General features: G+C 44.0%; 1 protein-coding gene across 2 annotated transcripts in view; it reads right to left on the reverse strand.

Moving 5' to 3' along the window:
- The window catches only part of LOC142837536 (neuronal acetylcholine receptor subunit alpha-7), a 105812-nt gene extending 95757 nt beyond the window's left edge, over window positions 1–10055 (reverse strand). The window contains exons 1-2 of one of the 2 annotated variants that reach the window (XM_075952665.1): window positions 9869–10055; window positions 9564–9703 (exon numbers count right to left, since the gene is read on the reverse strand). In XM_075952665.1, the coding sequence (XP_075808780.1) occupies window positions 9564–9703; window positions 9869–9923 (195 nt within the window). In that variant the 5' untranslated portion in view covers window positions 9924–10055. The remainder of the gene's footprint in view (window positions 1–9563; window positions 9704–9868) is intronic. The other variant, XM_075952666.1, reaches the window with a different exon arrangement.
- Between the last annotated feature and the right edge of the window lie 2462 nt (window positions 10056–12517).

The following is a 12517-nucleotide window of genomic DNA, read 5'->3' on the forward strand; positions in this document are numbered from 1 at the left end:
CACTCTGAAAGGCAAAAAAAAAAAAAAAGCAACGTGAAGAGTCAGAAAGGGCAAGCGTGACAGGGATGCTGGAACTGAAGCCTTCAAAAACCAGAAACTGTCAACTGAACATGAAAGCTCTGGTAGACGAAGCAGACTCCATGCAAGAACAGATGGTGACAAAAAGAAAGGAAGATTCTAAGGAAGAGCCCAAAGAAATGCTGAAGACCATATCCTGGTAAGGAAAATGAAAAAGTGCTTTCTTTCCTCAGAGGTGCCAGAGAAGAGCCTCTGAGTGTCAGACTAACCCATACAAACTCTGAAAGCAAAAACAAAAACATCGAAAGGGTAAGGAAGGACAAAGTAAATATAAGAAAGTAAGCATAGGAAAGGGCAAAGTAAGTAGGAAAACTAGAAGGAGTATAACATGTGACTAACAGAAATCAAATTGCACATGTTAATCCAAATATGTCAACAATCATTTGGTTCGATGGTCTAAATGTAGCGACTAAAAGAAACGAAGTAGATGAAAACGCAAAGTCCAATTCTGTATTGTCTTCAATACAGAAACTTTCTTAAATATGAAAACAGAGATGAAAAGTACAAAGAGAAAAATATACGGTGCCAATGGTAAATATTTTTGAAAAGGACATTAACACAAGAACTCAAAGCAAGCAATGTGTTTATGAATGAAGGTTATAGCTGCACAATGAAAACGGGGTCAGTTCCCCAGGACATACAACCCTTCATATTGCCTGACAATGGAGGATCAGATTAGAGCAGACATAAGGTTATAAAACTGCAAGCAGTTTAATACGCCCTCACGGCTAAAAGCCTTTGTTAGAAACACTGATGTGCTTGCTGCTTACAATGCCATGTCAGTAGCTGGGACGCTGAAGCCAGACTGGGCTACATAGGAACACCCCGTCCGTCTCTCTGTTTCTCTCTCTCTGTGTGTTTCTCTCTCTGTGTGTTTCTCTCTCTCTCTCTCTCTCTCTCTCTCTCTCTCTCTCTCTCTCTCTCTCTCTCTCTCTCTCTCTCTCTCATCTACCTACCCACCCACCCACCTGCCCACCTACCTACCTACCTACCTACCTACCTACCTACCTACCTACCTATAACCAAAAGGAATAAATGTACCTGTGCTTCAGGCAGAAAATCAGCTAAGGACACAGGTGTATTTGAGATCTCCAATGAGTTGGATACAATCCATCTCTTTAGAAGAACACATATTCATAAAATGCCATGGAACATTTTGTGTGATCAAGGGTATTGTAGCACCCTGTTGCACAGTTAAAAGAACAGCAATCTCACCAGGCGGTGCTGGCATATAGCTTTAATCCCAGCACTCAGGAGGCGGAGGCAGAGGCCGGCAGATCTCTGTGAGTGCAAGGCCAGCCTGGTCTACAAGAGCTATTTCCAGACAGGTTCCAAAGCTACAGAGAAACCCATAAACAACAACCACAACAAAAAAGGACATCAATCTCACAGCCTGTGCTGAGTCTATAGCCGAATTTAACTAGAACCCAGTAACAGAAAGTACCTAGAAACACCCCTCCCCAGACACACAGAGATTTGAAGACTATGCTTCTAGACATGTGCCTGAAAAATAAAACTTAAAAAATATTTTAATCGAATAAAAATAAACATGACTTTTCAAAACTTGTAAGACTAAGTCAAATCAGTGCTTAGAAGGAAATGCGTAGCACCGAGCAGCATTTAAAAAGAAGAAATATCTAAAATCAATAATGTCTCTACTTTATGGGAAAAAACACAAATTAATAAATCCAAATACTAATTATAATAGAAATAAATTAATTTGACAATAAGAAATCAATAGACAAAATGAACATTAAAAGCTGTTTTTCTGAAAAGATCAATAGAATTGACAAGCCTCTATTTAGAGTAGGAAAACAAAGACAACATAAATTACTAATATCAGAAATGAAAAAAGAGGCCACTATCCCAACCCTGTGACATTAAAATGATATAAATATACTAATATATGAATAAGCATGTGCACACAAATTTAATAGCCTAAATGAAATGGACCATTTCTTTTAAATAAATAATTTGTCAAATTATGTGCATACATACATGTGGGGCTGAATAGGCTGATATTTATTAAAGAAAGTGAATCAATCACTAAGTTTTTTAAGAAGAAAAACAAAAAGAATAGCCGGTTCAGAAATTAAGAAAATGCACCAGTTTTCAATGCTGTCTTTGAGAGGGCAAAGAAATATTTCCTGCATAATTCTATGAAGTCACATAACTCTAGAACACAAATGTAAAAATCTTCAACAATGAAATCTTTAAGAAGGCTCAAAGGGTGAAGTGCTTGATAGCACACCTGATGACCCGTGTGGAAGGAGATTATTAACTCCTGTAAGCTATCTTCTGATCACCATATGAGCACTGTGGTGCAAGCATACACAGAGAAACATACACAGACATATACATATGTGCACACACAGACAATAAATAACAAAACAAATATAAAACCAACAAAGTCTGAGCAGACTGAATCTAAACAATGTGTAAGTAGAATTATTCCCCATTACCAAATGGGATTTATCACAAATATGTGAGGATGGTTCAACATTCAGGTATCAGTTAGTAAAACCCATCACACCAACCAGCAGAAGAATAGCAATCCCACTGCCATATCAGCAGACACAAGTAAGCCTTTGAAAAACATTCTATATTCACTCATGATATAAAAACTTAATAAATCAGAAATATGGGCGAACGTCCTCAATTAGACAAAGAAGGCTGAACAATTATAGCTAAATTCATAACGAATGGTGACAGACTCAAAGCTTCGCTGTCAAGGATGTGTGCAAGGACAGACTGTTCCTCTCATTACTCATCTTCAATAGCATAAAGCACAAAATGGGAACAAAGATACACACATTGGGAAAGGAACTGCGATAGCCTTGTCTGCAGATGACATGAAGGTCCATCCATAAACTCAAAAAGAATCACTGAATCAAGTCAAAAGATATTGTGGATATTGGAAATTTAATCCTGAAGTGCATACATAAAAGATCTAGAATATCAAAACCAAACAAGGTTGGGCAGTGGCACTGCCCAACTCTAAGACTGTTATATTAACCTTGTGAACAAGGGAAAGGACACACACGTCAGAACAGGAGAGTGAGCCCCCAAGATAAATCTGTACGAACAGCGGCGACAGATACTTTTAAATCAATGATATACCAAAACCAAAAATTATCTTTGTACCCAAAAGTATACATACCTATATCCTTCACAAAAATAACTCAAAATGGATCAGAGCTAAACCAATGTGAAACGGTCTAGTCTAACAAAGAAAAAAAAAACACAAAAGGCAAAATTCATTAAAGACACAATTCATACAACAGATTTCACCAAATGTAAAAAAAAACATTGTTGGAACAAAAAGCCAAACCAACCATTATACACACTCCATAAGACACATCTGATAAACAGCTGCTTTCAAATATATGCAATAATAGGAAAAAAGATCTCACTTAAAAAGAGGGTCAAGGATTTTAATAGACCCTAAAGAAAAGCAGATGGCAAAGAATCCCAAGAAGATGCTCCATAGCACATATCAGGGAAACACAAATGAGACAATAAGGTACCACTACACAAGTGCTGAAATCAACAGAATCTGAAAGTTCAACAATACCAAATGCTGCTGTGGACAGAGGGTAACAGAAACGCTCACTGCTACCCTGAAGATTTGCCTGGGTTTTCCTTGCAAAGTGGAACACGTCCTTAGCATTTAGTCTTGCAAGTGCTCCTATTGGTATTTTCTAAGACTTAAGCCTCCATAAAAACATGAACACAGAGGTATCACAGGTGTTTATTCATAGCTGCCAAAACTTAGGTTCAAATAAGATGTGCCCCAATAGGTGAAATGATAAATAAACTAATACAATCACAATGCCCTATTGTTCAACGCAGAAAAGAAATGAACAAGCAAGCCATGAAAAAAAATGGAGGTTTTCAAATGCCTGTTACTAAGAGAAAGGAGAATATCTTCAAGGGCTACAAAGAGATGACCGTAACTATATCACATTCTAAAAAGCATTTTTTCAGGGGTGTAGTGTGTGGTGTAATGTGTGCAGTATACATACATATTACTACAGGTGCATGAACATGCTTGAGGAGGCTATAGTTCAACCTTGGGTATCTTCCCTCTAGTGGACTCTTCCTTTATTTTTTAAGATAGGGTCTCTCGCTGAACCTGAATCTAACAGGTTCTGTGAAGCTGGCCAGTTAACAAGCCCCACAGATCTGCCTGCCTCCCTCCCTATACTGAGGTACAAGAATGACAGATGCCAACCCCAGTTTTTCATGTGCTCTGGGGTTCAGAACTCAGGTCCTCACGAGCGCATGGTCAGCACTTTACTAGTTCAACTAACACCCAGTCCCTGGAAAGGAAAATGATTTAATGAGTAAAGATACTGGCGGATGTGACAGTTTGAGGTAAAGATATGGAGAAAGGGGAATATCAACAAAGATTTTTAAAGCAGCGCCTCCATTCTGTATATGCTCCAAAGGTGGGCACAAGCATATGGAGATCCATTTGTCCAAGCCTAGATATAAGGCACAGCCTGAGAGCTATGCTGGTGTGTCCGTGTAGACTCGCCAGGCTCGCTCGCACATATACGGCTGTACAGGAAATGCTGATCAGAGGAGGCTGAGGGGGAAATCTCTGCACTTGCTGTGAACTTAGAACTTCTCTTGATTTTTCCGCCTTGGTCATTTCTGCTTAGATATCCCCTGGAAGCATGATTTTCATTTAGAGGCACACCACTTTAAATGCAACTAGTAAATAAAAACCACAAAATCTACTGAATGTCAGCAGGAGGACACCAAAGGGACTTCAAATAACCCCAATTTCATAGGAAACTGGGCTCCCCACCACGCCTGCCCTCCACAGCAGCAAACTCAAATATACCTCCAGTTCCACTGACTTGTGTAACGCTTCCAGAAAGCTCCGCAATCCGAAACTTTTAAAATTCTAAAATCCATTCAAGCATAATCATGTGTTTTTTTGTTCATAACTACATATTGATTTCTATTATTCACTTAAAACATGTTACCCTTCTGGGGATATCTTTATAACTGCATATTTATTTTACCCTTTTGATGCATGGGTCCAGGTAAATGGCCAAATCGCAGCAGAAGAGAAATATTATAAAAACCAGTGGCAACTCAGAACCCTCCATCTGCAAGTCTTAGAAATGATTTCCTATGAATGCATAGGAATGGGGTAGTGACCTCATGCTCAGCCCGGCAAAAAGCCCATGAAGTATGTTAAGAATCACTATAAAACTGAGTATGCATAGGGATAGGGGGCACTTTCACTTAACTGGTCTGTCATGTCCATGATGCTTAGGCACAATTATGTATCGTGGATGGTATATACAAAAATATCTCTTGAATCTTCTCCTTCTCCACATTGCCACAGAGATCATGCTGTGCTCAACTCTGCTATGGTTTAAATCTATCCCCAAAAGTACAGGTATTGGAGTTTAATTCCTTAATACAGTCATATCGGGGTGAGTCTTAGTGACTGGTGTATGGGTCCTGGGGACAGAGCCCTCATAAATGCCTTTCTCACAGAACCTGGTTACTTCTCAAGAGATTACATCAACTACCTCAAGAAGCAGTTACAAGCCAAGGCTGCCCCTGTGTCTAGCCTCTTCTGCATGGTCACACTTTCCCCTTTGCTTTCTGCTCCGAGTCCAAGCCACACGAAAGCCCTCACTAGGCTCCGAGAGGATGTTATGGCCGTGATCCCAGATTTTGCAGTTTCTACACCCAGGAACCAAAACAAACCTCTTCTTTATAAATTACAGTCTCAGCTATTTTGTTAGAGCAACAGAAAATAAACTAAGAAAGATCTCTGTGTCCTTGTCCAAACTCTCCTCTCTAGCCTGGCCCACATTCAAGGCTTCTGTGTCTTCTAAATATAGACCCTGATACTTTGCGCTCCTGCTCAGAAACTCACCAGTGCCTTCCCACTCTTTACTGAGTGCCTCACCAAGGGGACAGCCAAATAACTAGAACAGACCACAGGGGACACAGAAAACCCTCAAAATACCCATGTTTTATCTTTAAAACATATGCACATTTTTTCATTCTAATCTATAATTCATACTTATTGGATTCAACAAAAATCTTATGGTTGGAATGTTCCCACTTCTAGGACAATAGGATCTGGCAAGCTAGTCTGTGGTTTTACAAAACTCTGGCTCATTACTTCCTCATGCACAGTCTGTGACGCTCAGAAAGAGCACAGGCCAACATGTGAACTCTATACCGTATTCAAGATACTTCACACCCTAGCACTTTCGACCAGAGAAAAATCACACTTTTTTTTTTAAAAAAAGAATATAAACTTGAAAAGGGGTTGATAAAACTATCTATGATTTGACCAATATTTTTGAACTTTTAATGAGCATAGATTTTTTCTGAGAAGTCTTGCAAACAAACCTACACAAATACCAATGGAGACAGAATTCCATGGAAACACCTAGTTGAAGGCAGGGAGCCAGGGTCTTATGGCAAAACCCAGCTGAAGGTGTGTCTCCCCCGACCCACAATTACAATCCCCCTCGCCATTACGAGGGAAACTCTTCCTGCTTTCTCCATCTGGGAAACTCCTATTGGAAATCCAACCTCTTGCTTTTAAAACCACTCCAGTCATTGCCACTATCACTGTAAATGAATGTTTCCCTATGCACACGTGCAGATTTTGCCTGCAAACTATGTTAAATTCCATCACATAAGAAAATCTTAGATTTATTTCTTAGCCTAAGATCCAGCCAGATTGTGTAGCTGCTACATGTAGAAGTTCTCTTTTATTCATCTGTAAATTCTCAGAACCTAATAAGGCCTACACTGGGAGTCCTATAAACACACATGGAATATATGGTGCAAACAACCTTTCATGATGTGTGTGTGTGTGTGTGTGTGTGTGAGAGAGAGAGAGAGAGAGAGAGAGAGAGAGAGAGAGAGAGAAAGAAAGAGAGAGGATACCATCTCCACATTCCTGAGAGCAGGACACCTATGCTTTAGAAAGGTGTGGAACAATAATAAATTGGGGAGAATCAACCCTGGTCTACGGAACAGTAGATCGAAATGAGCAAAATGACCCCTAGGAGTACTAATCAAGACAGCAAGGCATAAACTTCATGAGCTCTGGTGTCTCTGTCCAGAGTGCTGAAATTTCAGCAAGAACGACCTGGCTCTGTTTCAAAACCAGACAGAGCCAAACAGGATTGGAATAAAAGCGTTTATGTATTTCCTTCAGCCTGATGTAAAAACCTTCTCTTAAGATGCTTAAGACGGCCACATTCAATAAGCTACAGTCCGTCCAGTTGACTCCGTTCTGCAAAAATTAGTTACCAAGTCAAAAAGCAGCAGCTTAGAATGGGTAAAGGGCATGTAAACTCAATCCGTGAGCGTTTTCCTTAGCAGATTGCCTGTCATCTCTGGGCATCCTTGGGCAAATGATCACACCTCTCTAGGAATGGACTTCCTGACCTCTGAGAGGAGAGACTGCATAATTAAGATGGAGCAAGCTTTCAGCAAATTGTCAGCATGTGGCAAGAACCTCTCTTTGTTAATCCTCTCAAAACCCATGAAGTGGATAATGATTGTTCTCATTTTACACATGAGGAAGCAGGGCTGAGAAAAGTTAAGCAGCTCTCTCAAGGCCACTCCATAAACGCGCAGCATTGCCTAGTGGGAAGTTCAATGTGTGCACAGCTAGATCCGAGGCTCAGGTGAGGCCACAACTTTCCCGAACCTCATTCTCCTCTAGACCTCTGCTCATACCCTCTTCGCATGTGTGTTTCCAACAACGGATATGGCAATACATAAAGATATATGATATGTTGTTTTAATCTTTTTCCAATTTTCTAACATAACTATTTCTTCCCACATCATTGACCCTAGTTAAGAGTCAACAAGCCTTATTAACACGTCAACCAGGTTTCCCAAGAGTCTTCTCAAAAGCCTTAGAATGTCAACTGAGTGACCATACCATAAAGCTCACTACCCCACCAGAAGCTGCTATAGAGCACATGATAAGACTGACTGGTCAAAGCAAACCCTGGCAGAGAAAGTAGAGGCAGAGAAAGGCATCTTATTGTGTGACTCTCGTGAAACCTGTTAGCCTAGCTACCTGACTCCTTCCTTCTGTAGTTTTTGCATGAAAATAACCACAACTGTGTACCTGGCTTTGAGGAATCTTTAAGTTATTCATATTGTCCTGAGCGCATCACAATGGCTGGCAAAGTGTCCATTCTGTTAACAGAGGAGCAGAGCTCATGCGTTTATGAAACGTCCTAGTCAACCATCCAGAGACTAGCAAAGCCAGAAGCAGCAGAAACAACTTCTCCACTCTTACTTACCTGAACTGTTCTACAGTTCTATCCGACCCTAACTACCCCGCAGCGGTCTTTGCACCTCCTCCACATCACAGCTTGCTACCTCTATTTCTCTCTTATCTGCGCTCTGCTCCATGACTTTGCCCTCCTCAGTGTCTGCAACTCTAACTCACAACCGATAAGATTTCTTCCTTCCCTTAAGTCTGTGCTCTGTAAACTCAGAAAACAATTGCCCATGGGACAGCAGCTGTCTTTACCTCTCTCATGATAAAGTCCCCAAATTACACACAAATACTTAGTAAGCAGGAGCCTGCCATAGTAGGAAAAGCAGATTTAACGGGTATAGTATAGAGACAGAACATTCATCATGAAAACTAGGTTGAGAAGAGCAGCGTGGGAGGGAGAAGTACCACCTGCCATGCCACTTTACCTAGGTCAGCCTTTAGTGGGTTTCTGCACTTCCTACCTGGAGCTGTGATTTTTCTGGTACCTCTTTCCTCCCACAGTAGTTCCTCCTGACGAACACAACCACTCCTTTGTTGCACTTGATCCACTACAAACCTTGTATAGAACCGACACTGGAAACTTTCTAAGTATTGGCACTGTTTGAAAATTCCACCTATAAAAAACCATACAAGCAGCCTTGCTAGAAGAAGGAAAACAAACAAACAAACAAAAAAAGCTGACACAGATACCGCAGGGGCGTGTCGCCTAAATCTGGTAGCTTGCTGCAAGGGGTCGAAGGAACTGCTATCAGTTGCCTGAAATCCTCCAAAACGGATCGCCAGTACCCGTTCTGTTCACAAAATAAAAACAATGTCTATCACCTTAATGGGAGCGGGGTTCTAAACACCTCCAGCTAGCCTTTTACACAGACATACTGGCAGCAGAAAGGCCAGGCCCCCGCCAAGGCACTACGCAGTCACTAAGGAGAGAAAAAAAGCCTTTAAGTGACTAAACTATATCGGGCACAGGACTACACTAGTTTTTTTTTACACGGAAAGTGACCAACGCATCCTGTTCCTGCTACTGACTCCCAACTCGGGACACTTTGGCCCGGAGTTTCTAGCTGTGAGAAAGGCGCGACCCAAGTGCCCACGCACAGGTGGCTGTGGGTGGGGGTGTCCTGCCCAGCACGCCGCCCCATCTGGGACAGAAGGGTGTGCGACCCGAGCGCCGCGCCACACTCACCACATCCATGATCTGCAGGAGGCTCAGGGAGAAGTACACGGTGAGCGGCTGCGAGTCGTTGGCCACCGGCCTCTCCAGCGGGTTGTAGTTCTTTACCAGCTCCTTGTACAGCCTCCTCTGGAACTCGCCTTGCAGGGACACTTGGGAAGCAGAGAGCCCAGCGGGCCTCAGCGCGCGGCCGCCACCCCACCCCGCCCCGGCCGGAGCCCGGGACCACCCTCCCGCTTGCCCGTTTGCCCATCCGCCCGCGCCTGCTCCCGGAAGCCCGCGCCGGGTGAGTGCGGCCGGAGCCGCGCCGCGGTTACCGTGCAGCAGCGCCGCGGCCAGAACCAGCCAAATGCATCCCCGTCCGCCGCACATATCGCCGGAGACGCCGCGGCCGCCGTCCGCCCCGGGCCGAGCAGCCGCTCCAGCCGCCTCTGCGCCTTTAAAGCGCTGCGCGCTCCCGCCGCCGCGCGCCCCCACACGTGACAGCGCGCCCCCGCCTCGCGGGCACTCGCAGAACCGAGCGGTTCCGCGGCCTCCAGGGGAACTGCATCTCTGCTCAGCTGGTCAGTGGCCTCTGACCCGGTGCAGCTTGATCCTGCTATCAACTGCCTGCAGTACTCACCCCCTGAACAGTTCCTGCTCTCCCAATCCCTCGCCCACCAGGACCCAGTCTTTCGGGACTCTCTCTGGTGCCAGCATCTGCCTCACAGGCTTCGGAAGTTTCCCCAGCCAGACAAGGTAGACAAGGGAGGAGTAACCAACCCTGTGACATTTCCTGCAGGACCTGGTGTTTCCAGGGACCAGCTGGATGTGGACAAGGCTTTCTCTGGAAAGAGGAGCGTGGCAAATATATGGTGTGATATTCCCAGCAGGGAGCCTGGTCTCTCTCTCTCTCTCTCTCTCTCTCTCTCTCTCTCTCTCTCTCTCTCTCTCTCTCTCTCTCTCTCCCTCTCTCAACAGGTTTGGAAAATTAAAATCTTAACTCTAATCCCTTGTTTGATGGACAAGCCAGAACTTGGTTGTGTAGGCGTTTGGGACTCAAAGAACAGTAAAAGAACAAGGAGAGGTAAAAGGAACCAGCCACAGAGGTCCTAGCCCGAGAAGTCTTCTTCATTGTGATTCTGAGAAGGGAGGAAGATATTGAGGAGAGCCGTCATCAGAGGTGAGGAAGGCTGGACCCCATGTATCCCCAGAAGCACAGTACAGAAAACCCACTTTGGAGATTGCCCTGTATTCCCTTAGGGGCTTCTGTTCCCTGTCTTCCCACAGATTCCAGAGCATCTGAGCCATCAGACTGTCACTCCTATGGATTAGACAGTGTGACCCTAAAAATGAGGGACAGGCTTCTCAAGAAATGACTAAGCTGGAAGGTACCCCCCAAGCATGGGAATGGGGAAGTGAGTCCAGCCACACGGTTTGCAGTGGCATGTTGTACCCTTGGAATGAGTGTGTTGACACACACCCGTGCTGTTTGCGGACAGGAGTACAAAGAGTCGGTGCAAAATTTGACAGCTGCAGAGTCAAGAGCAAAGAAAGAAAACTGACTGGTTTTGGAGAAGGTTCATTAAAAAAAAAAAGACAATCGACCAGGGCTCCCCTTAAAGAAGAAATAGTATTCCGCCTGGGAAGGGGACAGTAGGCAGACATCTGGCAAACAGATTGGGTGTACATCTGGTTCCTGGGTACGCCCCATCTCATCTCCAGGAGAAGGAATGAGGTGCAAAGGATTGGCTGCTAGCAAGGAGAGAGAGAGAGAGAGAGAGAGAGAGAGAGAGAGAGAGAGAGAGAGAGAGAGAGAGAGAGAGAATAAAAACACCAGAGAGGGGAAACACATCAGCTGGAAGTGTCTCCCTGTCAAACCCTCTGCATTGGTGGTGCAATCGCTGGACTTGCTCCCCTACTCACACTCTGCAAGTGCCTAAGAACCCTGGCTAGCACCACAGAGAGATAGATGAGCCTCTTCTCCTGTGTGTGGTTCCTGGGAACACATTGCAGGAAGCACAAGTCACATTTAAGAGCCCAAAACATAACAGTAATGTTGTACCCTGTAAGATCAGAAACCTAGAAAATAACCATCTTTGAATGGGACAAGGGGTCAATACCTGTCTACGCCGTGTGCTTGCCCAGACACCTGGAGGATCTGCAGACACAGTCAGTCCCTTAACTGGGTTGCTCCTCGATCTGAGGTGTTAGTATCACTAATGCCAATAAGTAGGGCTGTAAGTCCAGGTCTACCTCGTGTTTTCAATACCCGGTTATTTTCATTTGTATGGTATAAAACGATCTGAGAGTAAAGCCTACTGGGATATGTAGGCTCACCCCTTAATCCCTTTCTCAGAATACAGAAATGGCAAACATACAAAACAGAAATAGGCTGTGACAGACTAGAATCCTACAGACTAGAATTGGAAACAAACCCCCATGCACCCTACAAGCTGATATTGCTGCCGGAACCCAGGGAGAGGCAGAACAAGGTCAGATTCAAGGATGGAAGTCGAGACTTTTAACGCAGACCCTCAAGGAAGCTGGATCTTGTCCCTGTGAGAGGTAGGGAGCTGGAATGAAGAGTTCTTCATAAATCCACAGACTAAAACAAAGCACCCTTCCATGTCAGAGACTAGGAAACCTTTCTTGTATCCCAGGGAAAAGAGAGGGAGCATGTTTTCTGCTTGGACTCTGGAGAGGGTAATCTTGCAACTAGCCATGCTACATCAGGCTTAGGGCAGATCCAGACGCCTGGGCCTGTGCTGTTTATATTCAAGGATTCCTCCTCCAGTGTGTGCCTGGGAGGTGCAAGGAAATGGGGGAGGGGACTTTACAGCTTCCCACACAGGACTCCAAAAGAAAATCGGTGAATTCAAGTTACAAAATGAAAAGCAAGGCTGGAGAGATGGCTCAGCCGTTGAGAGTTTTCAGTGGCTGCTCTTCCAGAGAACCCACAGTCCGTTCCCAGCACTCACATGGTA

Source organism: Microtus pennsylvanicus, chromosome 18, assembly GCF_037038515.1.
Source record: "Microtus pennsylvanicus isolate mMicPen1 chromosome 18, mMicPen1.hap1, whole genome shotgun sequence".
NCBI lineage: Eukaryota > Metazoa > Chordata > Mammalia > Rodentia > Cricetidae > Microtus > Microtus pennsylvanicus.